Raw genomic sequence first — 27,500 nt, 5'->3', positions numbered from 1 at the left:
TTGTGTGTACAAACTCTAGTCCAAGCAGCAGAAGCACGGAGAAGCCTTTCAAATAAAGTGCTGCCTACAGGATTTCCAACTTCACAAGGGTAAGGGAAAGATAAGGCAGTTGGTTTCAATACCTAACTTTATGAGGAAAAGGTGAGGATATGCCACTCGGACTACATGTTTGTGGTTTCTCCTGCCGTTTCCTCATTTACTGGATATATATCATAGCCACTGTGGTTTACCCTCAATGTAACCCCTTCTGTGATGAAAGGAACATCAATCACTCACTATGGTGGGCTTTAGCAATGTAAGTTCATGACACCATAAAATTTGGGAAGTATGGGGACACTGCGCACTGATAAAATGCCAATGTCACTTGCTTAAATTAAGAAACACATTCAGATCTGGTTTAAACTCAAATTAAGAAAGCCATTTTTTAAAAAGATTATTTTTCAAACCAAAATGATTCCCAGCACTGTCACATCACGTGATCAACCATAAGATAGCCCGACTGCAGCCAATCCAGGAAACGTACTTGCTTTGCCACTTTCATTCAAAATAATTCCTTTAAAAAACACCATATAAAGAAACAAACAATCAAACAAGAAAAAAAAAATCCACTCCCAGCAAAATAAATAAATACAAAAGACAATTTAACTTAATTATACCAGGAACATTGACAAATGACAATGAAAAAAATAATTAAAATAATTTAAATAGACTGCATTTAGACTTCCACATTACTCAAAATTATTAAGCTAATGGCTAAAATCCAGAGCTTGAAAAACTTCAACTTTTAGCATTTTTGTGTGTCAAGCAATAAAGATACTTTCTTCTTGTTACAAGCTATGGCACTTTAAGGTAAGGGGGGGGAAAAAAAGCCAAAGCCAACCCCCCAAAACCCTACTCTTTAACAATTCTTTGAAATACGGCCTCCTACGTCATTTAATTTTTGAAAACCCTAAGGTCATGTAACACACTTTCTCTGTCATTTGTAAGTACATTAACTCAGTGGCCATACGACAGTGAAATTATGATAATGGGCTGCTAAAATGGGTCATGCAGACACTGCGTTTCATGTTAGCTTCAAACAACAGTGAGAATATAGTCCAAATCAAATATGACAGTACAAAAGCACATGGTTTACTTTTCTCAAGGTTTTGCCAGTAACCCAGAAGGAGGCTGAAACCACTAAATATAAATGTATTAGTGGAGTTTCCCACCTATGAGCTGTCTTCCTCTCCCCACCCATGATGCACTAAAAGAAAACCGCCATAACAGAGCAGCAAACTTTTTCATAAAAGACTATTATTCCTTGCAAGGTTTCCCTTTCCATAATACAAAGGTTATCGCTAGACAAAGCCCACATTCTTAAAATGAAAACAGGTTCACATAAGACAACAGAGAACAATACAAATCCTCACACAAAATAAAATAGTTTCTGTCTTTTTGAAGTATACAATCATCAGTATGTACTCTTCTGTCTCTACACGAAATTCGACGGACACTATTGCCTGAAGCCTAGGTGGTTCATCGCCATACGTAAGTATCCTTTGAACAGCCAAGAATTAAAACATATCTCATTTGATACACACACAGAAGCCGGCAAACCATCACATTAAAATTATTATTATTATTATCATTATTATTGTTATTACTGTAGAGTTGAATGACAAAATGATCCTGAAGTGCACGCTTCAGGGACAGTTTGTTTATGTTCCTGCTTGTATCAATCTACACGATCAGAAATACTGTTTGCAAAATTCACGCAAGCATGGCACGTCAGGGTTTGCTTGTCCTTCCTTTTTTCATACGTGGTATTGCAGTTGGGAGGAAAACAACTGCAGTGTTGAGACTCTTAAAGACGACCTCCTGAAAATGCAGGCAATCAGCACAGGATCGAAATCTGTGCACCAGTTAACATCATACAACTGCGTTTAACCCATTGATTTTTTTATGATATTAATACTTATTAACTACCTGTAATAAAGGCACAATTTTCTATAAAAAGCTCTTTTCTCTTTCTTTGTCTTTTCTGCACAATTTGAAAACTGTCAGTCTAATAGTTCCTAAGAGAACTCAAAGCAGTAAGGTTGACGAACACAAAAGCACAGAAACACCATCGCATGCAAAAGTTAGCTGAATAGCACAGATAATTGCTTAGATAATTATTTTGATAGAAGCCCTGTTGAAAGCTCCTATATTTTCTCATACATGTTAAGTGTACATGACCCATCTCCTACATGCGCGTTATATTTTGGCTGATGACCGAATTAGTGACTTTTTGCTTTTTATTTTTGTCCAATACAATAACGTGCAGTTAGCTAAAAGGAGAATGGGCAACCTAGATTACCAGGCTCATATTTATTTTTAAGCAAATTGTGTCTGTCAGACAGGGGGAGAAATCAAGTTACATAATTTATGTAAGGGGTGTCCATTATGTACACAGTAATGTCGCAGTCTGTGAGGAGATGAGCAAGTAGCAGCGAGAGAAGTTGCTCTTGAGGAAGATCACATTGCCCAGCTCCAGCCCGTGAGCTTCCTGAGCCTTATGCAGCCTGACTGACAATGAGATTTAATGTAGCCTAACTATAGTAGCCTTGAGCATAGATGCAATTATAACAGGAAGGCATAGAGAGTTTTAGTGTATTAGACTGTATCAGACTGTTGCGAGCATCAGTGGCGTAATCAGCAAACGCTCGCTCTTCCAGGCTCTTCCCCCCACCACCTGAAAATTCAGAACATAAGAACCTTCCACTATTAAGAACTTGAGTAAAGGTCATTTTGTTTTCCTCAGTACCACAAAAAAATGGCATAGCTAGATTTGACATGCATATGCAAATCAGCAGAGTGGAAAAAAAACCCTGATTTTCCATCACACTGGATTACTGTATCTGTGTGAAATGTTGATATAAACACCTTGACTAAGAAAAAAATGCACACCAGCTCTGTGGTTTAATTGGCAGGATAGACTTAACAGATGTAGCAGAGCTGGACAAGGTTACTGTCTCATGGCAGATGATAACAAAAATGTACAATGCTATACTGGTCAGAAAAATATAAATTCAGCTGAAGTTGTATTTTAACATACTTCTACCATTTACACAAACAAGATGGGTACATATTTTACAATAACTTAGAATAAGGTATCAGTTACAGATAACTGGTTAATAATGCCAGTATATATAATACAAAACAAATGGAAATATTTATATGGGTGAGAAAAAGATCACCATGGTTGTTCAATTCATGGACATTTGAGATGCTATAATATGCATATGTCACTTAGTGCTTTGACATGCAATCTTTCTTGGCCTTAATTAACACTTTCATTTCAAAGAGTTTTGAGTATATGAATCTACTGATTAAATAACTGCAGCTATTCACCAAAAAAATTCAAACCTTTTTATTTCACTAAGAAGATAACCAACCCAAATGTTAACTAAATGTGTGTTTATACAAAGTTTAGAAGGAGAACTTTTGGCAAGAGTAAATAGAGCCTGTTATTTTGACCATACTTTTCATAAAACACATGTTCACACAGAACCACAAAAGGCATACATATAGACTAAATCCATGCAAAAAGAAAATTCCCAGTGCCACCTATTTACCACAAAAGGAGTCACCAAATCATGTATTAATTTCTACAATCCATTCTAAACCTCTTTTTTGAGCTTTGTGATGGGTCTGGATAGATACTACATGCAATAAAGTAACACAGAAACACATCCCAATTTAGCACTAACATCTTTAATCTCTCACTTTCAGGGCAGACATTTCCAGATAGTCTAGAGGTCCCGAAATTTTATGTTACCAGCACAAAAGCAACTGAAGTACCTGACCACTTAAGGCCTCATATTTTAAAATTCATGACAGAAGCAAAGTAAATTTTACTAAAGACTATTATATAATCAATAATTTGTTCAAAACGTTTTTCTCATGGAAAGTTACGATGTTATTTCAAGCAACTGCTTATTACTATGTTATAAAGCATATTTCTCTGCAATATTCTGTTCAGGATCATGAAACCTTGGCAGCATTATACTTTTCCTTTTGATATACAGCAAGAAGTAACAGAGTTTGGGACAGTAATAAAAAGGATTCATCACTTTAAAATAGTTTAACATCCATTGTGTGCATTAAATATTGGAGAAATGTTTGCAGGAACTACTGCAAAAGAGCCGCAAATCTAATTCTTTTCCCCTGTCTGATTGATAACAATCAGGAATTCATTTAAATGGTCCTTTAGTGAGCTGTCATCAAACTGTAGCCCATTTACAGAAGGTTAGCTAATTAATGAACTCTTGATTGAAGATTAATTTGGCAACGCTTTTTAATTTTCGCCTTAAAATCATGACAAACAATGATGTATTTTAATTAGAGCTTCAGCTATAGCTGGGTGCTTTATATACATCTTTGATATTGTAAACAGATCACATCTATTAATTGGTAAATAGATAATAATGTTTAATTATCTGGAAATTAACAAAAGACAAACAAAGTATCCTTATTTTACACATGCAGAAATAATGTCCCCAAAATGAAATGTCTTCTCAAATAATGTAGATTCCACCACTGTACTTCCAAAATCCCTCGTAACACACTGCTTTAATAAAAACTACTAAGCACTAATTAAAAAGAAAGCTACAACCAGGTGTTTTCTGTATGCATACCTACTAATGTATTAATCCAACTATCCAGTATAAACCTGCTTCTTCTACCATAAAAATAATGCTTTCTTCATGTAAACTGTGATGTCCCTGCACAATGATCAGTGATTTATTTGTGAAATTGCTAGAATGGCAAAGCCACACAGAGGTCTCAAAGCTCTCGACCAACGTAAATAAAATGTCATAATATATTTAGCAAATAATAATGGAAAAAATAGAGAAAAACATCAACAGAAGATGCCAGGAAACAAATGGGAATGGGAAGGAATAAAATTCCTCACATTTCTTCCCCCAAATAAAGTCACTGTGCTGCAGTCTAAATAGCAGCAATTTAGCTGCATTTTCAAAAAAAGTTCAATCACAATATTTTTCAGTTTATCATTTTAATTTTCAGTACTGTCTTCTATTTACAACTTTTTTGTTTTCTTTTTCAAAAGACATGCCCTTTCATAGCTTTTATTTTATGTGCCATGACCCCCAGCTCCGTTACTCTAACCACAAAAAGGCTCCAATGAAAGACCATCGTTAAGTGAAAGCAGCACTAAGTTCCTGCATATTGTCTGTGTTTTTGTTTGTGTATTTGCTTTAAGGACAGGAAAATGGAATAGCATTTAAGATGTTCATAATAACCATGCTCACAAATAACACAATCAATAGCTTGTGTTTTTTTCAGAAATCATTTTCTACTAACTTGTCTCCTAACACTGGAGACGTTGAGAGCTTTCATCTGTTTCAGATCTGGCCTTTAATTGCTTCAGATTAACATTAAAACGCTATAATGCCTACCAAAAATGTCTCTACTATAATTTCATGCATTTTATTTCATTTTAAACACTGTTACATATTAATCACAAAATATTAATCGATAACAGCAAAGATAAACCTGGGAATTAATTCAATCTAAGAAAGTCTCACTTCCCCATTGATTATGTAGTCAGCGCTTAGGCCGGTGAAAGGTTCTGAATCAAACCAGAATCCTTTGCTCGAACATAAGAAACTCACAGCACGTGTATGCACTTATGCAAGGAAGTATCTTTTCTTGGTTAGATGCATATAGGAGCCTTTCTGTAGAGAAATAACATGCAGAATGTTGGAGTCAAGCACAAATTGCTGAAGGAGCTCGGGGTTTTCTTTAATCCCATCTTTGTTTTTCATCGACTTTACAGCAGGCGATGTTTCTCAGAGGTTTATGGACAGTATAATCAAATACCAAGGAGAACATTAATGCTCGAACATTTTTATAGTGTAGCCATGTCTGAACAAGGAGACAAATCCCAATCCTGAACAGACATCTGAACAGACATCGAGTACTCCTAACTTACATGCTTATTTACTGTGTTCCGGTTAAGTATTATTACTGTTAGCACTATGGCCAGAAATCATTATCCCCTGTGGATGTATGATCTCTCTTATTTCAGTTTAGTCACATTTTTGATCATATAGAACACCTGTGGAAAGTACATCAATAGCTAACCAAAAAGCAATACCACAAAAACATGCTGTCATTTGTTTCCTCATATGACTTAATATCTGGAAGAGAGCAGGGAGAAACAACAGGAGCAAGCTGTCTGTATGCAAGCAAATGTTCATAGAGCTACCAAAACCAAATAAGAAGAAAAATTATTGCTACAAGAACTAACACCTGTGAGTAAACACAATATGCTTTGACAAAAATAAATGCATAAAGTAAAACAGATAAAGGCAAAATCCAATTCTGTATTTACTAACACAGGTACTAACTCATGAACATAGCATGGGTATAAGAGATGAAAGAGATGAAAGAATTTGGCCCGCTAAATGCATCTTTTTAACCCATCAATTGTCCCCCTAAACAGGCAAAAAAATGATACAAGGTTAGAGGATAAGAGATGCAGTAATGTAAAAAATCTGTGCCACACAAACATTTGTGAAACAGCTTTCCTCAGAGCTGCCTAGCCCTAGATGTTTAAGATCATCTATGTGAAGGGAGAGAGAAGAAAGAGGAAAATCACCTCCTTGTTCCAAAGGAAATGTTAGACTTTTGTACAATTATTTTAGTTCCAATGGTTGTGGAGACCATTAAAGCAAATGAACAGAAAAAGTGTTTTCATCAGCTGTTAGTTCATGTTTGAAAAGCTCAAATACTGTTTCATTTTAATAGTACAATCTCGACATCTATGTACTCCTCAGTGCAGAATACATGCACTGACAATGTAGGGAAACGAACGTGTGAGGTTACAGGTAAGGGAGAGGAGCATGACAGGCATTATCGGACACTGTTTTCCCACCAGCTGCCGGGGCAAAGCCAGTTCTCACCCAGTGCCTGCAGTGGAACACTGTTCACCAACAGAAGCGTGCTCTGGAGTACAGGCAGCGCAGCTTGGATGGGTCCCCAGCTCTTTGGTGAGGGCTGAGTGACTTACTCAGTATTGCTCAGGATGGTTAAGTAGCATATACATCAGCTATTGCAATTTAAAAAAATCAATCAAACAAACAAACAAAAAAACCTCACCACAAACAAACAACTCTCCAAAAAAAGCTACAATCTAAAACATGTTTGTTCCTTTTATTTTGAAAAGTGTGGTTTTGTTTAGATTACAACTTCTGTTGCTGCTTCGCAGTGTGTTTTGTAAAACTCTTAGGACCTGCTCCTACCATGGGATGCATATCCTCTGCAAAATACTGCCTGCCTTTACTGGCACCAAGGGTAAATCATAGGAGGTACTGAGCAAATCACAGAAGCTGGCCCTTATTCACTATGTCATCCTGCTGTTAAATCTTCGCTAAAATGTGAGGGGAGACCTCAAGGCTTTGCCTTTTCCTGTTTGGTCTTTTCATAAAAATTATCAAGTGCACGGACGGCAAAATGCAAATCCATGAGGGTTTGTGTTTTCTGATCCAAACATGAATTTATTTGAACAGGGAACCTCGTAAGTATGTTAGAATACTAAAATACAAGAGGTCATGAAACTACAGAGGATACTCATTTTTCAGCAGTAATGATAAGAATATTAATACTTAGCTGGGAGATGGTAAACAAGCAGGTTAGCTGCAAAAACTATTTTAATCCCCCACACACCTGCTTACAGAAAATACTATACATATACATGACACTAATTTGCAGCTGTAATGGAAAATAAAATCTAATTTTTATGACTTGGTTCTATCTGAAGAAAAATCCAACACTGCATTAGTGGATATTATATGACTTAAGGAATAACGAACAATACTGTGCATATTATGAAAGCTATACCTAGGCAGTGAGATTCATGACACACACTCAGCTACCTTTAAAGTAGAAAACCTTGGACATCTAATAAAATGCACTTCTTGACTCTTTGGATGTAGCTACATTTACCGCCAAAAGACCTCCAGATGTTTCATACAGCCATAAACCAGACACCAAAATTTGGCAGGATTAACATTTCCCATACAAGATCCTTACAGCATAATGCCCATTTTATTCATAAGAAAACGCCACGGAGTTCTAGAGTGAACTCCCCTGTGTATCTGAAAGCTGACTGTCACTCATGGTCACAATCTTCTCATCCTACAATTGATCTAAAAATACAAAAGACTTAAGGAAAAGAAAGATCAGTATCTAAAAGTATTTTTTTAGTTTATATATATTTTTAGTTTATATTTTCATTATTATTATTTTAATTTGGAAAATACCATCTACTGGTATTTCTTTGCGGATTACTGAAAACAGCTGAATCTAACATGGTCCCTTTTTGTATACTTCTGCATTCATACGCTGGAATCAAAGACACTGCTAAAAGCTAGGAGTGGTAACAGGGGGAAAGTTAACCTTGGGGCTGGCACACTTGGGAGCAGAGAGTTCTCCTCCTGTAGCTAAGAGCTACTCCTTTAATTGTTTACCTGCTTCCAAACAACAAGCATTTGTCTGTATTCCTGGGCTTAATAATTGTAATTATAAATCAATGTGCATTAATAAAATAAGTTTATAAGAGCTTAGTTGGCTTGCTATTTATGGCATTATAAAATACTCATGTTATACGAACAATCCCAAGAGGCTTCTATTATCTATTCTCTGAATCATTTTATGATTATCATCTCAAAATCGTTTCAGAAAGAAACAGGCAAAGCAGCTTCGCAAACATCTATTTAATTTCTCAGCAACTTGAAATTTTCTCTCCCCTGTCCCACTAGGGATACTTAATAATAAAAATAATCCTCTGCATGGGTCACAGGGAACAAGATAGGGCATTTTGGCTCAAACATGCATGATAACATAATATTAAGGCCAGTAATGTAGCCAGTTTTGCATGGCCTCAAGTATAAGGGCAGCTCCTACAAAACAAAAAGTGCCTTTAGGTGTCCCCCAAATGTCTTGATGGTTGATGCTTCAACATAAGGATGATTAAGAAACCACACATGCTACCAAAATACTGCACTCTAAAACTTGGAATAAATTCCCCTTTCTCTAGCTCTAACATTTCTGAGCAGGGCTTTAGCACTCCATTATTGTGAATGTTTTTTGGCCCAAGGCAAAAAATATTGACAAAGTTCCACCTCCAAGACAGTTATTGTCTCTGTATACTTGATAGCAGCCTTCAGAAGTTCACCTGCCAGTATTAAATCCTTGGTTTGGGTGAGAGAAGTAAAAATTTGCTAGCATTCCAAGCTATTTTACTGTAGCAGCAGCTACAGCAGCAAATCAAATTGTTCTTTCAATTAAACCACTTCAGTGCCTTAGAGAAGAAAGATCTAGCCTTCCCCTTCTCCAAAAAAACTGCAGTTTATGCCAAGTCTGAAGGTTTTACTACAACCAAGAGGAGAAAGCTCAGATGTTCTTATTCTAGTGGTCAATAACCCACATCACAAAATCAAAAGCGTTTCAAACCATTTGCATGTAACTGACAGTCCCCGCTAGAAGCCTGTGACATTCAAGCAGGCTAGGTGCCAAGGTCTTCAAGGGGGCCATCACCAGGCTTGAACCTTCCTTTTTTCAGCAGCAATGCACCAGCAGATTTGCTAGGAGCTGGCAATACACTGGAACATATCAGAGAGCAAGATCACAGAGTCTGTCGTGATAGTGTCCCAGACTGACGCAGGACAGAATGAACACTGAGATATACTAAAGCATCTCAATAGGAAGTACTCAAGGAGGTAAAACGGGAGCCTTACACCCAGGGCCTTCTAACAGCAAGGAAAGCAAAACTCATTTGCAGAAAGCAACTATCTCTATGACTGCTCTGTGATGCAAATTTAGCTGGTTCTGGTTGAACAGTAAAAAACCTCACTTTTCTGTTTCCCCCTCATAAAGACATCCAAACAAAAACACAGCAACTGCCCCACATCTGCGGTTTGTTTGCACATGGGACATGGAGTGACAGCAGTGATTTACCTTGCTGTGTTTTCCTTTTGTGTTGTTTCAGGGTTTTTTTTTTAAACACAGTTTTCACTCACTGGAAGGATCAGGAAAATAACTAAGATGACATCTACTAACAGAATATGTAACTGTCACTGTACCACGAAGGGGACTTAAAGAGCTGTGTGGCGAGATTCCTTTAAATGAGATGGCCATGGCTACACAAGGATGGAAACCAAATGACCCCTCATGGGTAATCTATCCAGGTTAGAGAGGAGGTCATTGCAGGGGCACTACAGAAAGGCTGCATGGGAAAGCAAAAGAAAGTCAGAAACCAGAATTTCACAGGCTTTACCTTCAGAAACAGCAAACTCTTTCCCTCATGCCTTAAAATAAAATAAAATAAACCCACCAAACACACTTTAAAATATCGTAACACCAAGCCAACATATTAGTTTGAAACAGAATGTCAAATCTTCTACTCTTCATGTAAACACTTAGTTCTGCCACCATAGCAGGAGACGCGAGATAGCTCCAAATCAAGTACCTTTTATATTGATTCTACCACAAACTATTTTTTCTGCAGCTGTGCAAAATTGTGGCCTCATATTCAGAATGAACAGGTACTGCCACACGCTCAGGATGAGAATCACACTGGATGAGCTTATGACGTGCAGGCTCTACAAGAAGCAAGCCCACTCCTCAACTCTCACTCAATTTAATGGAAGTTCCAGACACTCAGTATTTGCAGGATCAGGCTGGCATAAAAATATTATCCAAAACTAGATCATTAAATGGAGAACTACTGCAGCTCTTGAGAGGGGAGTCTTCCCCTTGTCCCAGATTTGCACAGTAGATAATAATCTAAGTATATCTCACGTCCTTTACCTATACAATATTTTTACTGGCCAACTTTAGTATGTTTATGAAAATGTAATGTTCCATTTCTCTCTTCTAATTAATATTTCTACCATTTTCCTGTCCTTCTCTGTTTTCTCCATCCCTTCAGTTGTACACACAAACACACACAGGCTCCCCCATGCCAAAGGCAGAGGAGTAAATCCAGCTTCTCTTCACTGATTATGGGCCTGGTTTTAATTTGTGCAATAGTCCTTTTGATAACAATGCCTAGTTAAAACATCCATTAAAAGTCTGTATCAGTCATTTAATGGAGGAAGAATCTAATAGGGTTCCATTGGAACTCCTCCATTAACTTTTAACAGAATTCTTTCTTATAGTCAGTGTTGTAAAACAGGGATATTTCACAAATTTAAGACCAGCTTCATTCTCCATGGGGTGACAGTTAGGTCACTGCTTCCCAATCTTTTTTGGGTAACTACATCAGTTCACCATTTCAGCTGCAACAATCAGTCTCTTCACAACTTATTAATTGCAGTCTGTACTCACTTGCTCTCACTAAACTCCAAATCACAAAGCGCCCTGAAAATCCCAGTTGCACGGCTGGTCATAAGGCACATAATAAAAACCACAGCCACCGGTTTCTAAAATAAGACCATGTTACCAACCATTAACAAAGGGCCAGACCTACCACAGTAGTTACCTATATGTCTAATTTTTATTCTGGAACCTAAACCCTCAAACATGTTGATGAGCTGGTATCTAACGAGATCTTGGCATATCTGTCTAAAAACGACGTGATATCTGTACTGGTATATATAGCAGCTGCTAGAGTAAAGAGCAATATAGGCAGTATCTCTTTCCGCACTGAGGTTTATTGGGAAAAAACAGAGACCACCTTCTTGAATTTCTTAGCCACTCTATGCTGTTAAAAAATTGTCATCTTGGCAATTACATTATGCTCTTTTGTAAGTAAATCTCAAAATCTGTAACACAGAAAGGCATCTACTGCTAACTTCATTTTACAAGTGCAAAAGGCAAAGCACGGGAACAGGGTCCAGGTCTTCTAATTCCCAGCCTCCAAGAGCAATGTATAAGGCACCAGGAAGTGGCAGTGTTCCTTTAGGAGTAGCTTAAAATAAGGGAATATTCTGGTTCTTGGCCAGACTCTGAGTGGTGGAAGTACAGTTTAACTTTCTAGCATGCTCCAGAAGCATGAGGTACAGGTCCATGCGGGAAATGAGACAGGATTTACTCATGAGATTCCAGGCCTAACAACTGAATTGCCATAATAGAACAGGTCAGGACCCCCAACTTCCACTGCTAGCTTCAAATCCCTCCATCCACAGAAAGCAGGGGGAAATATTATCGAGATTATCCTCCTGTCACACTTTCAGAATTAAGAATTTCATTAATCACTGAGGAGTTCAAAGATCCTGTAAATCTGATTCTGTTTGCGCTTCCACGGGTTTGACACGAATGCAGCTGTGAATCCACCGGCTGCAAATGAGGTACCCCAAATTGCATATGCATAACTAAGAGGAATGAAGTTCATAAATGTTATCATTTCCTTAGTCTCAACCAGCAGTTTCAGCAAACTTGAGCAAGAGCCCTGAAATTGACCTGGCTTGTGTAGCGGAGCCATTTCAGAAGAAAATAAGAATGGAGGAAGGTTGTTTTTTTTTTCCCATTACATCCCGCAAAAGCTTTTTTTTTTTTTAAAAAGGCAATAAAATTTCCCTAGGATACATGTGGTTGTATATACACCTTTATCAAGAAGCAGAATTATTCAGCTTTTGGCCTTGTGCTTCATGATACACTGAACTAAGCAGATGTTTTACTACCACCCTACACAATTTTACTCACAGGTTTGATTACACATAAATAGACACATGCACACGCACAAGCTTTTCTCAGGCTAGATAATACACCCCAGAAGCTCAGACAGAAAATAGGAAAAGAAGACAACATGGAGAACTTCTGGAAGCCTCGTTTTTCTTTTTTTTTATCCACTTGTTCATCATGGTCAACTCTAATGAAGAAACTAGAATTATGCCTGGGAAAGGTCAATGAAAACAGGCAAAATGTGAGGCCAAGGTACCGACTTCCTAACAAGAAAAAGGGTCTCACCAAAATATATTATAAAGAAAGAATCAATTTTTGTACATGTGAAATCACCTAAGCTTCACCCACACGTTTGAAGAACTCTTGTCCGCTGTCTCACGAGGAACATAACCACTGGAAGATGCAACCACTGTCTCTGAATAGAATACTAGAGGTTGTTTTCTCACAGAGGAAACTCATGACAAGAATATATCACAGGGAAAACTTAAAGAAATCTGATTGTAGCCGCTTAGCCTTAGATTACATCGGGATTACACTATGAATGCTCTCCAGCACATTTCCCACCACACAGCTGCACTTGTATCTGCCTTTCCATTCCTTAGCTTGCCACCTATTACTGCATCCTTGAAACCGTACGCAGTGATTGTACAACTTGGCATCTCAACTGCTGAAAAAAATAAGTGGCAGGAAGAGCAGCAAAGCAGCAGATCTCTGGTGCTCCTGAATCAAGAGCATAGAGAGAAAGATTGGTTTAGGGAAAGTCCAAGTCATCTTGTTTCCAGAAGAAAACAAAATTATTTGAGACAATTCTCTTTGGTAAGCAGGGAAATTTAGGAAAAGATGTCTCCTCAGAGGTTTAGCATGCTAGGCAAAGATGAAGGCTGACAGGATGAGCTGCTGGTGCTTTAATTTCTTCTTGTGTACCAAGAGACATCTGAACTACTTCAATGCTAGCATGCTGGGCAAAGACTACATCTCTAACTACAGAACAGCAGGATTCTAACGGAAATGCATCACTTCAGAACATTTTGCTATATGCTTACAGAGCAGCCACAGTGGTGCTCAGGCACAAAGCACTTCCAATGAACTGCATTTAGTTTGTGAAAAGAGGGGTAGCTAACACCCTGCTCCTTTCTAAGAACAAGTCTAGCTGAACCTGGTGTAGACTGACAGTGAAAGCATATCCACGCTATGACTTTGCATAGGAGCAGCAGAGAAATTGAGAGGTGTTCTTTTTGATGACAGAAGAGGTAACCCCCACTGCTGTGGTAGTGGTAGCCTTCACCAGAAGGGCAGCAGCAAAACGGTGGTGGTAGTAACAAGTTTTCACTGTTACGTTTCCAACATTTTTGGACTCAGTAAATGCACTGAAGCACTTCCAGCATCATAAACTCAAAAGGCTTTGGCAAGATGCATACAAAATACAAACACGCAACAATCAATCAAAAGTACAGAAAGACAGAAAGGGGCAGGGTGGCACTATGCTGAGGAAGAGGATTACAGAGACTATACAATTTGCTGAATTTTCCCTAAAACTGCTAAAAGAAGTATTCAGTAGTCTAGAAACCCACTGTAGGAGCAGTCAGAAGAAGAATTAGATTATTTTTTGAAGTGCAAAGAATTGCATGGATGCTTCTGGTTCAGTCCTGTTTCTACATATTAACGTTTTATTTCTGTGTGCCGTTTCCATACAGAAAATTCAGTGCAAAGGGACAAACCTTGGAAGATGTATCTGATCTAAGCAAAAGTTAAGTTGCAAGTACAGCACATTCAGGAGGACTTCCCACATGTAAACCAAACAGTTAATCTGAAGAACTGGGCCACTTATCTAAGGAAGGGAATCATACTGCACCAGGATCTGCTAGAAAATGGGAACCTCCTAAAAGCAGATTCTTCTGATTACATAAAGAAGGAAAAAAGATTAATGATAAAATTTATCTGTCTCAAGTAGATAATGGGTTAGATGACGTGTTTATTTGATCATCCACCTAAATTTTTACTCCATCTACCTGAACTTGAATGAAGCAAATAAAAGTCTGAATGAAGAACTATTCTTTAAGTATGATGTCACGTAAAAAAAATACAATATAAATCATATGCTACATACGGAATACATACAAGTGACAATCTTTACAAGAAAGGATGAGAAAAAAGCAGCTTATCATGGGCTATCAGTGGAAATGTAAGTTAGTGGAAAACTGCCTAGTCTAGAGGGAAAGGGGTGATTTAGTGAGGGACAGAGCACTGAACAAAGTGTCATGGGTTGTGCATTATACTCCCAGCCCTACAAAGTCTGCTGCAAGACTTGACCTTTATAGTGTCTCTCCTTACCTTTTACTCCATATTAGCCTTCTTCATCATGACTGTATATTTTGGGGGTAGAGTCTGTGCTCAGTGCTTCAACACACTTCCTAACTGAATAGGCTCTGATCATAACTCAGAACCTCTAGACAACAAAATGCTTGTTTCTCAAACCAAAAATAACAAAAGCAATTTTACAAATATATTAATGTAACTTATACACAAAGCTGGAGACATTTTTGAAATCTAGCTAACAAGAAAATGCAGGATTTAGATGTTCATGTGATCTGCTACCTTTAATTCAAGTAAACCAGGCAAAACCATCCAAGTGTATCTGACGCTCCAGTTGTCTTGAATACAAAGCCATTCCCACTACATTACTCAATCACAATCTTATAATTTGAGCATTAACTTCATTCTAACATTCCATTCCAGTACAACTAAATGTAGTAGACACCAGCAGGACTGCCAGAGATGCATGAGAATAAGGCTAATTTTAGAAATTTGTTTAAATTTATTTTCTTTTTTTTTTTTTCCTTTTTTGTTTTTTCCCTTCTGAGGAATGCATCAGTGAAGGAAATTCATTAGCTCTGGAGAGCACCAAAATTCAGAAGAACAAGAGGTTCATCTTTGCAGGTTGATTAAAAATTCTTCAAGTTACACAGAATACAACCACCCTGTAAATACAGAGGCCAAGGAGTCAAAAAAAGAAGTACACAGTCTATTGGATATACTTCAACTGCAGAAGCACCTGTGTTAATTACATCACTGACATAAGTTAAGTGCACAATAATCAGACGACAAAGTGTTAACCGTCAGTGAGTTGCGATGTAATTACCATTGCATCCAATGGAGTTACCCAGTACTGTCTGTACAGCATTGTTCCTATTATTATGTGGTAACTATCAAATTACCACGTGTCATCACTGTAACATTAGGTTGATCCACTATGGAAATTCCTTCTGTTCAACAGCAGTCTAAATTCTTCATTTTGTCCCTCTGGCGATGTGGACAGGTGGATTACATACTGAGCTATACTTAAGGTTAAAGGACTAGGTGAGGCACTTCATAGATTAAACCTGATCAAACAGCCTGATTCTGCCACCTTTTCCCACTATGAGTTTCATTACTCTACTGCAGATGGGATAATACTTGACAGGGTACTACTATCTGTCCCAAAGTGATCATTTTCTCCTTAAATTTCCTGTAAAACCTACATCAGCTTTCCCTCTCCACAGCTATAGTAGTTACTATCTTAAAAAAATAGAGTAGAAAAGCAGGCTTTGCTTGCTGTAAATGGAAGGGAGTCAAAGATGTCAGGAGATCCATTTAGGACTTACACTCTTACTAATCTATTTTACTGAGAAGACATGCAGAAAGTAATACTCTGATGGGAGGAAAGAATATTAGGGTGTGGGTTTTCTTTTTAAGGGGACAAACAGAAATAGATAGCTTTGGTTCACACATTTTCTGCATCTATGTTTCTGTGGAGAACAAAATTAAGTGTTAGAAGTGTTTTAAAATAACATTAGGAACACACACACAAGTCTTGGAAACAGCCCAAGCGAGGGAGCAACACTGCAAGTGTAGCTCTCAACCTGGGAACCTCCCACACTACAACAAACTCATTAACAACTGCTAACAAGCCACCTGGTGTGAGCTACATGATAAGTGAAAATACGATGGCAAGAATGTTATGAAAATGGTTATCACCCATCAGTGCATTCACTACAAGGAGTATTTTGCACATATATTTTACATTAACACTTGGAAGGTGCTCAGATGTTATGTGAACGGGGGCCCACCAAGAGCCCGCACAAATGACACAGTGGTTTCAAGGGCAGAGGATTGTTCACTGTTAGCTTAAGTGACACCTAAATAGGTGCACAGCCAAATTCATACACAAATGAAAGTCAAAGATGTTAAGGGGACAAAGACAATTGGGTAATTATGTAAATAAAATTTGAAATATTATAAAAGATTTATCAAAATGAGGACAGAGTCTTTTCTTACCATGATTAGTTAGCACATAGCAGAATCCCTGAGAAGACAAGACAATTACTATTTCACACAGGTTAGCAGAATAAGAAATATCATCTGGGCAAAGTAAGATTTATTGACAACCACCATGTGTCATCTTCACCAGGACTGGCCTCGGGTTTGCAACTGTGTCTGTGTCTGCAACATGCCTGGTCTTTTTGCTTCTGAAGAAAGGCCTGAGGTCTCAGAAAAACCCATGGTAACAAACATTTTATCTGCAGGACACTTCCACCTCAACAGCTGCAGCTCATGGTTGAGTTCTTCAAAACAGTTCATCGATAGGTAAAGGTAGTCATCTGGCTACCTCTGGTAAAAATGGCTTAAAGGCAGCTTCTTCCCAAAAATGGTTCACTTCCCTTTCCCTTTGGACTTTTGCACAGAGCATTTCTAGCAACTTGCTACATCTCTGTCAATCCACCACCAGCTCCGTGGCTCAAAATTACAGCACTGGCAATGCATGCAGTTTTCAGGTATGAGGAACTATCAGCAAGTTAGGAACTATACATTTATTATCAAATAATGCACTGTTGTCTCTTCAACATTTTACCTCCAACCTTCTTCAGTGTCTTCTAGAATCCTTTGCAGAATCCAACTTATGTGTCTGTCATTTCAAAGTCGCTTAACAGGGAATGGTGGTCAATAGACCCAAATAACAATTGGAAGGGTAACTCCTTGCAAGTGATTTCAACAGAAGACCAGAAGCAAGGAATAGAAAAACATTCATGTCCTCATATTACATCTAGGTTGTCCTTACACTGTCAAACATAGTGCCTCCAAATCACAAAGTGCTCTGTTTGTAGTAACAAACATGGTTGGTACGGTGTATGCATAATTCAGGAGGTTTCACCACTGTGTCCTCTAGCCTCACTCTAAGGGGAGCTGGTAAAACAGTAACAGTGTCCTAGCCTTGTTTACACTACATCTTGCACCATTTTAGTAAATGAGCATTTAGTGAGACATGCACCTGATCAGCTGAACTGTAGCCTTTTACAACAGTTTTGCTGTTCGAGATCTTCTCTTGACTCAAAACATGCCAACGTGACTGAGTTCAAAAAGATCTGTGTTACTTAACTGGATGTCACACATGAGAAACTGCCCTGCTAAAACCCGTTTCCATGCAAAAAAACTTTCATGTGAGCACACGACTGTTTCTGTGATGCAATGAGTAGCATCTCCAGCACTGGGATCTTTCCAAGCATTGCCTTAAACAGAAGCTTGGGGCTAATGCTACCTGTGTCACTCATGGAAAGTAATGAAGCAAGTTACAGGAGAGGGAGAACGAGGACTTTGTCTCTTTAATTTTGCATGCATGATAATGTTTTTAACCACTAAGGTCATACCTGCATGTGATGACTGACAACTTTCCAGCTTGATTCAAAGCAAACAGCTGTTGGTTTGATTGCCTAGCAACTAAAAGTTGATGGATGACCCTTAAGATGGATAACTACCATAAATCACCTCATTCAGACTCTCAGGGAAAAAAATTAAAAAACAATGGTTTTCATGACATTTGCTGCACTCCATAATGTGCCATGATAAATTTGGCTGCCTTATGGATGCACAGTTGTGGCTGCTGAAATTAGACACTTTTGTTTTCTGCATTCTGCACTTCTTGTAGCCCCCTCTGTAAGGTGTGTTCATATTAATATACTCCACTGTCAGAAGAAAGCAGAATACCAGAAGCTACTGTCAGTCACCACAAGGCAGGGAGAATCTGTATTGAATCTCTGCATCACCAAACAGCTTTTAATCAGGAAACAGCAGTCTTATATCATAGCTATGGCACTGGGCTACATGCATTAATAATGGTTACAATATATTTAGTGTAATGACTTGACCCCGGTCAACATTATTGATGCTGTGATTAATATGAATTTGATAAACTGCTTCCTCTTTGAAGACATTTTGTATGTTTCTCAAGCAAGAGAAAAATAGTTTTTATGTATAAGTAAATATGCCAGGCCTTCCTAGAGGCATTGTGATCTCAGCTGCACAGGTGTAAAAATAGATTTATCAGGATTTATACTAGTGTCCCTGAAACTGAAATCTAGACCACAAGAAAGAGGAGGGAGAAAATTAAAAAAAAAAAAAAGAGAGAGAAAAAAGGGAAAAAAAAAAAAAAGGAAATATATCTTCATTTTCATCTCATTAATAGAAGAAAAAAATAATTCAATAATTCAAAGCCCCCAAATCATGATTCTAAATGGAAGGCCATATTCCTCCCAGAGAGTGTTCAGACAGAAAGGGAAATTCCCTTTCATTGTTCTAGATAATAGGATTTCTCTGTTTGTTATGTACAGAATACATATGCATTCAAAAACAGATGTTCATAATTGTTTCCATTGTTTGCATTTTTTTAAAACTCTTGAGCTTGACTATTCATATGAAACCTCATACTGAATTTGGTGTATGACAGCAAAATGATTTCTGGTTTTGTTTAAAGAAAAAGAAAAAAAAAGGGGGGAGATAGTTTGGTGCAAGTTTTAATATATCCTTGTGGAAGTGTTGCCTTAAATACTAGTATGTGAGGAGTTCACCAGAGACAAGTGTGATAAGAGGTACCTTCCTCTTACTAGATACATGTTAGCACACATGAATAAACTGCTGTCCAATAAATTTTTTTGCATGATACCATAATTCCTAGACTGTGATACATAAGCCACTGAAGGGGAGCAGGTCAAGAGAGATCCAAGCTATGCTCAGAGGCATGAAAAAGAACTCCAAACACTGTATCAGTGGGAAATGAAAAGTATCAGTGGAAATCAGAAATCAGATGGAAATGGAAGATAAGCAACTTCAGCTGGGGAGCAGGTGGTTACCTGGATAAAGTAATTGGGAAAATGATGCCAAGGGAAGAAAGTTTCAAGTTGGGACTGAGCTGTCAGAACATGTGGGGGAAACATGCTTGACATCTGCTCGCACTGTATCCAGACTTATGCTACCGGTTTCAAGAACTTCCTCCTCCACTTAAGTCAATTGAGCATTTTCTGAATTCAAGTTAATACATTTCTAAAAAATCAAAAGTCATTTTCCAAAGCATGAAACGTTCTAATAAATTCAGGAAACACGCTGGCATGCTCATGGTACTAGATCAGAAATAACATTCAGATGAACCATGCTTTCAGATTTTCAGCAGGTTGTAAGCAGTTTTCTAAAACATGTAGTCTGAAAATATGAGGTACGTTTTCACCTGCAAGATTCTGATTTTTTTAATTTTTCATAAAAGCGGAATGTAAGCACAGTATGCACAAGGCTGTTGAGGTTTGCTGCATTTCTCAACAACCAAGAAAGTTGATGCTCCACCAAGTACATGTGCAGTTTACTAGACGCTCTTTGTCTCTCCCAGCAGAGATTTACATGGCCATGTAACAATCCTACTTCTAATGCAATTTATTTGGAGCTTCTCAAATTTCAGATCACAGCATTCTATAATCAATATTTTGCATTATTCAGCCACAGCACTCCTTCAGTTGAGAACCTAACTAGTGTAATTCACATAAACAAGAGTCTCAAGTGCACCTAGGTATGTTTAGCATAACAGCACTTACATACATATAACATTCAGACACAATCTCTATTTATTGTCTTAGCTTTAAGTCTCAGATGCCTCCGTGAAGGACCCGCTAAAGAGGACAAGATGGCATGCTGGCCCTTTAAAACTGAAATGCTTGTTTCCTTTCTGTAAGAAAACTAAATCATGCTATAGTGAGTGGAGCTTTGAAAAAGCATCCATCCATTAAAGTTCATGGATCCTCGTTTCCAGATTGTCCCTCCCCTGGCTGTGTCTCAAGTTACAGCCTTGTACAATCCAAGTCTAAATAATATTCACTATGATAAATGACACCATAACTCCGATATCCACAATCAATCTTTGCTTTAAAGATACATCCATCTTCAATAATGTTGATGGGGATTCTGTAAAATGGGAAACGTGACTGTTTTGCCGACCTCCTAACAGTGGGGGAAGGAAGCTCTGAGTGATGGCTGTCAGCCCACATCTGGCTGCAAAAATAAATTAGCCTTATGTAGACAAATGAAAGGACCAGCCCTGACTAGAAAACAGCCACTCCTGAGCAATGGCTAATTTATAGGACTCCTTTCTGGAAAGTTCCTAGCTGAGGCTACAGTCTCCTTAGATATCTCTTTAAATGATATCTGATGCTGTAAATAACTTCAGCGTGGTACGAACTATGCAAAGTACAAAGAGTGATTCGGTGGGGGAAGGGGAGGAGACAATAACTTTCTCACATTCTTTGTACATGATCAAGATGTAAAATTCAGCCACTTAAAACATACTCGCGCACACGCATGCAAACAAAAGTTTTGTTTCAGCAAAAACGTTATATTTCAAAAATATGTTCTTCTTCATTTGACAGAAGATTATTTTCTGCTTTAACTCCTTTGTCATCTCCTAGGCTGAGGGACTGAGGCAACTACATTACGGAAATAAAACTATCCAGTGCAAGTGACATCTCAGGTTTGGGGATTTTTTTTCCCCATTAAATGCTATCAACTTTTCTTTCTCCTCATCTTGCCCCCTCCTGCTGATAGAAGAGTTTCATGGGAGGTGTGGCAAGTCCTACCAGTTCAGTTCCTCTACACAGGTGCTCTGCAGGTAGCATACAGAGAAACTACCTGCTATATTTATTTCAGCACATGGTTTCAGAATAACCCAAAGGAGAATTTAAACAGGAAGGTGGAAGAAGAGTCCCTCTCCATCTCGCTCGTTGCCTCACACGAAGCACAAATCTCTACCTGTGCACAGGACAGTGGCTACCCTTTTTTCACAACTGAAATGCTTTATTACCTTATTCTTTATGTCTTTGACCTTGTCTTGCTGTAGAAAAACGTAGGACTTTAATTCTTATAGTATACAATATATGGGATTAAAAAAAAAAAAATTTTAAAAAAGTCTTCCTTTCCAGGAGGAGCGGGGAATGAATAAGGGAGCAGCCCAGAGCACGTTATTTCCACACACACCGGCTGGCCGGCATGGCACCTGGGCATTACGGCTCCCCGGGGGAGGCCCAGCGGTGCTGGGGAGGGCTGGCGGCGGCAGCAGAGGCAGTGAGGGTTAATTCTGTGAAGGTTGAAGGACTTACAGTAATGCTGCGAAGACAGAAACATCACAGGCTTTCCTGGCAAGAGGCTCGCAGAGGGTAGGAGGGGACTGCGAAATGAACTCTCTCAGGCTTTGTCGTGTGCGTTTCCCAAGGCCCGGCCTGGCCCCTTTGATAAATGACACATGTCATTCTGTCAGGGGCTGACACTGCAGCTGGGAGGGCTGGTGATGTATGGCTCCGCTGAAAAGGAAATCAACTTTTTGGCACCAAGTAAGACTGTGCCCTGTGTAAGGATTTTGTTTCTCAAAAAGTGAAAGATAGACTTAGGATTAAAAAAAAAAAAAAAAAAAAAAGTTGAAAAACAGATTGAACGACAGCTTACACTTAACATAAATTAACTCGGTAATGGTGAAATGTGCTAGCCTGTGATAAATAAAAGCCACATTAGTCAATTATTAATCACACTCCAACTTGTAGCCAAAACCCATGACTTAAATCTGAGGCCTGAGCTGCCTTACAAACAGATAAGACAGTGTTTGATAGATGTCTTGCATAGTGTAATCAGGAAGGAATCAAAGGCTTAGTGGTTTAACCAAGGGGGGTGTGGAAGGTTCTGGAAACTGAGACTGGGTAAAGTGGATAACTGGATTGAAAGCGCCCTTTCACTGGGGATACAGTATATCTTTTGACTGCTTAAAGAGAGAGAGAGAGAAGGGGGGAGAGAGACATATCTGAATTTGGTTTAATCTTTTTTTTATATACAGGAATGTCTCAAAACTGTATTTCCCTCCCCCACCTCCCACCACCACCACTGTGTTAAATCATTTAAATCTGATCACTATTAAATGGATTCTCACCGAGACATCAAGTGTTTCAAATATGATCGTTTTGCACGGATTACAATTTAAGCATTTTATTTAATCGAATGAACTCGCATCAGGCTGCAACACATTCATGCAGATACAAGCTGTAGCGAAAAAGCACAAAGCTGCATAAACTAAACGATTCCTATTCAACCAGACTGTAAAGACAAAATAAAGGATTTCAGATACAAAGAAAAAAACTAAACATCTGAAAAACACTGGGGGAGAGGGGTGGGGAAAGAAGAGATGCAGTATCTAAAACCAGCACTGCACCTACGCGAAAGGCTGAACTTGCATATCACCTTGATGAGATGCAATCACCAAATAGCTCTGCTTTTTGTTTATCCTCTATCTGCAGAACAACATGATGGACACTGAACCCAAAGGTGACTTTCATCCCCTGACCAGAGAGAGAACTGGCACCAGTTACACTAAAATACCACTCCAACAGGTTCTACTGACCTAAAACGCTAGCTTAGGCTTCCTGGAGGCCTTCAACCCAGTGGTGAAAATCACACAGGATGTGAGTTTCACCCTCTTCACTAGTGAAGTTTCATTTTCACCATCTTTCACCATGTGGATGCTCTCATGCCTCCTCCTCACCATCCAGAACTCTGCATAACTGAAAATAAAAAGTTACATCTGATACATAGAGAACAGAAGTATTTCTTGAATGAATCGTAGCCTCAGGTCCTGAACTAGAAATGGGCTTTAAATGGGCACATCCTTATGACTGCACAAAGCCAGCTGCTGGTTCAGGGTCTTCAGGCCAGGTACACCGCTTTCTAGCATTCGTTGTGTAATCACTAGAAACTAACAGAAAGCATCACTAGGATGGGGGCTCACAAAAGCCCTACAACCCCTTCCTGAATCAGGCCTTAACAAGCACTGTTATCAGCTAGAACACATCTTTGTTTCTCCATCGGTAATTTCCATACACTTTAGATTATTTCTATTATTATTTCTATTATTTAGATTATTTCTATTTCACACTAGTTCATGAATAACTTGTTTAATTCTCCCAAAGTCTCAGACATGATGTCTAACTGCAGTATCACACAACTGACTCAAGTGTTTAAACAGGACACAAAAAGGACACAGATCCCAAAGAGGAAAGTAGGCGTTCACATCATCAGCCATCATGGACTTTATCAGACCATTTTCCCAGCCACAAAAACACTGCAGAAACAACCTCTGACCTCTTAAAAAATTATTTACCTTTTTCCCCTTCCTCCCAACACATTACTACTTTATACTACAAAATATGGAAACTTATAAATGTTTGTACATGGGACAGGGTCCTACTGTGTTTGGTGCTGTACACACATACTAGGAAACAAATGAGCTTTTAATGTTAATCAAGTGAAACTGCATTCTTCAGTTTACACATGCTGTACACGTTTGGCTTTTTTAACAGTACAAAAATGAAAATAAAAAGGAAATAATCTGTAACTCTAAAAATTACACCACCAGTTATAGCCCATTTTTAAAGTCTGTATACATTCCTGTGCATGTATGTAGGCACGTTTAACCACGTACATTCCCTCATCCTCCAACGTGCCATCAGGATTTTACATTATAATGTATTGTTGTAAAGTAAAATATTTCTTTATGTGGTGGTGTGGACTTGTCAGCAGACTCAAAAACTGATGCAGTTAATCTGAGATTTTACTTGAGCGGAACTGTTAGTTTGCCTCTAAAAACTGAGGTAATCTCAACCAGCTCAAAATGACAGCAGTTGTCTAGATCACAGCAGCAATATACCCACTCACTAACTTCAAGGTGGTGCAGAGTGTGCTTAATTGAGGAATTTAAAAACAACGACTGAAAAAAGCACAAATTTCAAAGTAAATTAAATAGGGAGACCCTTTGAAACCCAAACTTCAGTGACAGCCCCTACAGATAGTACAGCTACTTTCTCAATATATGTAAAATTTGACTATGGAAAGAAAGATAAGGAGCAAGGGAACAGTGTGTATTTAAAAACACGTGTACAGCGCCTGGTGTTTTAAAGTTTTGCCTTCCTATTGCTAAAATATCATTTTTTTAAGTCCATAAAATTTCAGATGGTGTGCAAAATGTTTATATATTACCAAGGTCTCCTTTTAAAAGGTTTATACTTTTACTTTATGACCTGTCCTTGATTTGACACTTCCGCTCATCAGAAAGGGATTTATAAAATAATCCTGAAGGTGAGGAACAGACATCTGTCAGGGACTGGCTGAGTTTCACTTTGCGAAATTTAAGAAGGGAGAGAAATCCTGTTAAGCTCTCTTTAGTCACCAATAGACATCAAAGGTAATAATTAAAGAAGACAGACGTCATAAAAATAAATTTATGTAGTTCTTTATAATGCACAAGCACTCTAGTGTGTAAAACATCTATTACAGTGAAAGAAAATACAACATTCCACATGAGGAAAAATCTGTTTTGTTTGAGTTTTTTTGCCTACTTGAGTAACATTTAAAAAAATAAAAACCAACCCAAGTTTAAACTAAAGTCTTTCAAAACCTTTGCCATCTGTGGGTACATGAACTATGGATGACCCCGAATGATTTGCACTCTGCTCAGAATCCCTTAGAAAGCACGGGAAAAAGTATCATTAAGAATGACTGATGACTGCCAGTCATGGTTGACCTCACCCAAGCTTTGGTCTCTGCCTCAGTAATAAGCTGTCCTTTATTAGCACCAACACTCCATAAAAGGGGTGTGTTTAGTCACAGGATAGTGGCCTTCTAATGCTCATTGCTTCTCCCTGAAAGATTGATTAGTGCTCATTTTTACTGCCTTCACAGTATATACAGTGACAGTGCTGCAGAGTGTCAGGGCCTGCAATATTGATGATAAGTACAACTACAAACTAGAGGTTTGGAAAAGGCAGAGGACTGGGAGTTCACTCTTCTTTTCAACTGGAAAACACTACCAAAACAAAAAGGACAAAACACAAGCTACTGATATTCTGGTAAAGATAAACTGAGGCTAGGGAATTCCCTCTCCCTGAATAAAGGCCATTTAAATTACAAAACTTAACAGGAAAGGTTGTTTTTTCATTTCGTTTTGAAAATGCATAGGCATTTTTCCTTTCACCTACCAGCTGTTAAGGCAAAAAAAGATTACCCTGAAATACAATTCTTGTGTTTATTTTTGATTTCAGAAAAGCTTTTAAGTTGTAACCTACAACGTACCAAAAAAAAAAAAATCTTTTGTAAGCGCAGAGAGTGAATATTTCTGATTTGGAAGCTACTGCAGTGTCCTTTTGCAGCAGCAGGTGCCTCTTTGAGGGCAAAAAAGAAAGGAAATGTGAAGAAAACATGTTGGCCGTGTATCAGCTTCTGCACAAATATGCCTGCATTAACATGACTCCTCTGCAGCTTTTACTCTTATATTTGAAGTCACTGGGATCTATGCAAATTCCTTCAGTGAAATTAAGATCTGGAGTATAAGCTGGCACAATGAGAGAAAAAAAATGTATGGTCGAATCATGTAATGTAGTATGCAATCGCATGCAGCACAAAGCGCATTTAAAATAGAGCAAGACCCAGATGTGGTCTTTGCAAAGCATCAGCACCGCAGTGATGGAAGAGCAGGTAAGGATTTCTGAACTTTTTCATATTAAGAAATTCCAACCAGAACACATTATTTGGAAGAGCCATGCCTTGACTTATCTGATTTTAAAAGTAGAACAGAATTGAAAACAGTCTTTAAAACTGATGTTTTAACCAGAGACTTCATAGCATAGGAGGTCAGCTCAGAGTTATGCTGTAGTAGTTTAATACGGAACAACTTGTCCATATGGCTCTTCCCGGGAACCAGTCATTTCACACGTTACAGGCAAGACAGAGCCGAAAAAAAGGCATGTTTCAGTGTTACTTCTATATAGCTGGCAACTTGAGCACAGCAACCTCATACCAAAAAGTATTACAGCAAGAGTTTACTGCCTTAATAACAGGATGCCCTACTGCTGTGACACATTCTCTACTTTGAAATAAATATTAGTCACAATAGTTAGGTTTTAAATTCATATACTTTAAAGCTGAGCTGTAACTACGACCCTTGCAATAGTGATGATTTGCCAATAAGGCCTATTAACCATTTTGCAAAGAGCTCCTTCTTTTATTCCGTCTATTGTAGTATCTTCAGATTATCTAGCTATAAATCACTTAAAGACATTCTTACTTAAAAAACAAAAACAACCCACTAGCAGTTGAAAACTGGATGTTGGAAATTCATGTTCACACTTTTGCATTGAATTATCAGCACACAGAGGTTACTTGCAACTAATAAATAATTTCTTTTTCAATTTTAAAATAATAATAAAAAAAACCCTGCTACATGACTACATTTTATGAGACATCATGGCCCAAGTCCTATGCCATGAAAGTCAATGGCATACTCTTTCATATACTTCTTTTGGTCTTTAGATCAGGCCCAGCCTGGAGAGCATCCATTCTTTTCACTCACTACCTTTACCTTTCACTTTGTACATTCAAAGAACAATGCTACACGGGGCGGGGGGGAGAAGAACAGGAAAAAAAAAAAAAGCTGCGTGTGAAACCAA

At 38.2% G+C, this 27,500-nt stretch overlaps 1 protein-coding gene across 3 annotated transcripts in view; it reads right to left on the bottom strand.

Moving 5' to 3' along the window:
* Window positions 1-27,500, bottom strand: part of TSHZ1 (teashirt zinc finger homeobox 1) — a 55,057-nt gene that overhangs the window by 16,068 nt on the left and 11,489 nt on the right. Inside the window, exon 1 of one of the 3 annotated variants that reach the window (XM_065832377.2) lies at window positions 22,119-22,275. The exons of the other annotated variants lie outside the window; for them this stretch is intronic. Coding sequence (XP_065688449.1) covers window positions 22,119-22,143 — 25 coding nt within the window. The 5' untranslated portion in view covers window positions 22,144-22,275. Of the gene's footprint in view, window positions 1-22,118; window positions 22,276-27,500 lie in introns of those variants that run through there. 3 annotated transcript variants of the gene reach the window in all.

Source organism: Patagioenas fasciata, chromosome 2 (assembly GCF_037038585.1).
Source record: "Patagioenas fasciata isolate bPatFas1 chromosome 2, bPatFas1.hap1, whole genome shotgun sequence".
Lineage (NCBI taxonomy): Eukaryota > Metazoa > Chordata > Aves > Columbiformes > Columbidae > Patagioenas > Patagioenas fasciata.
The sequence above is the reverse complement of the archived record's forward strand: the minus strand, read 5'-3'. Positions and strand labels throughout refer to the sequence as shown.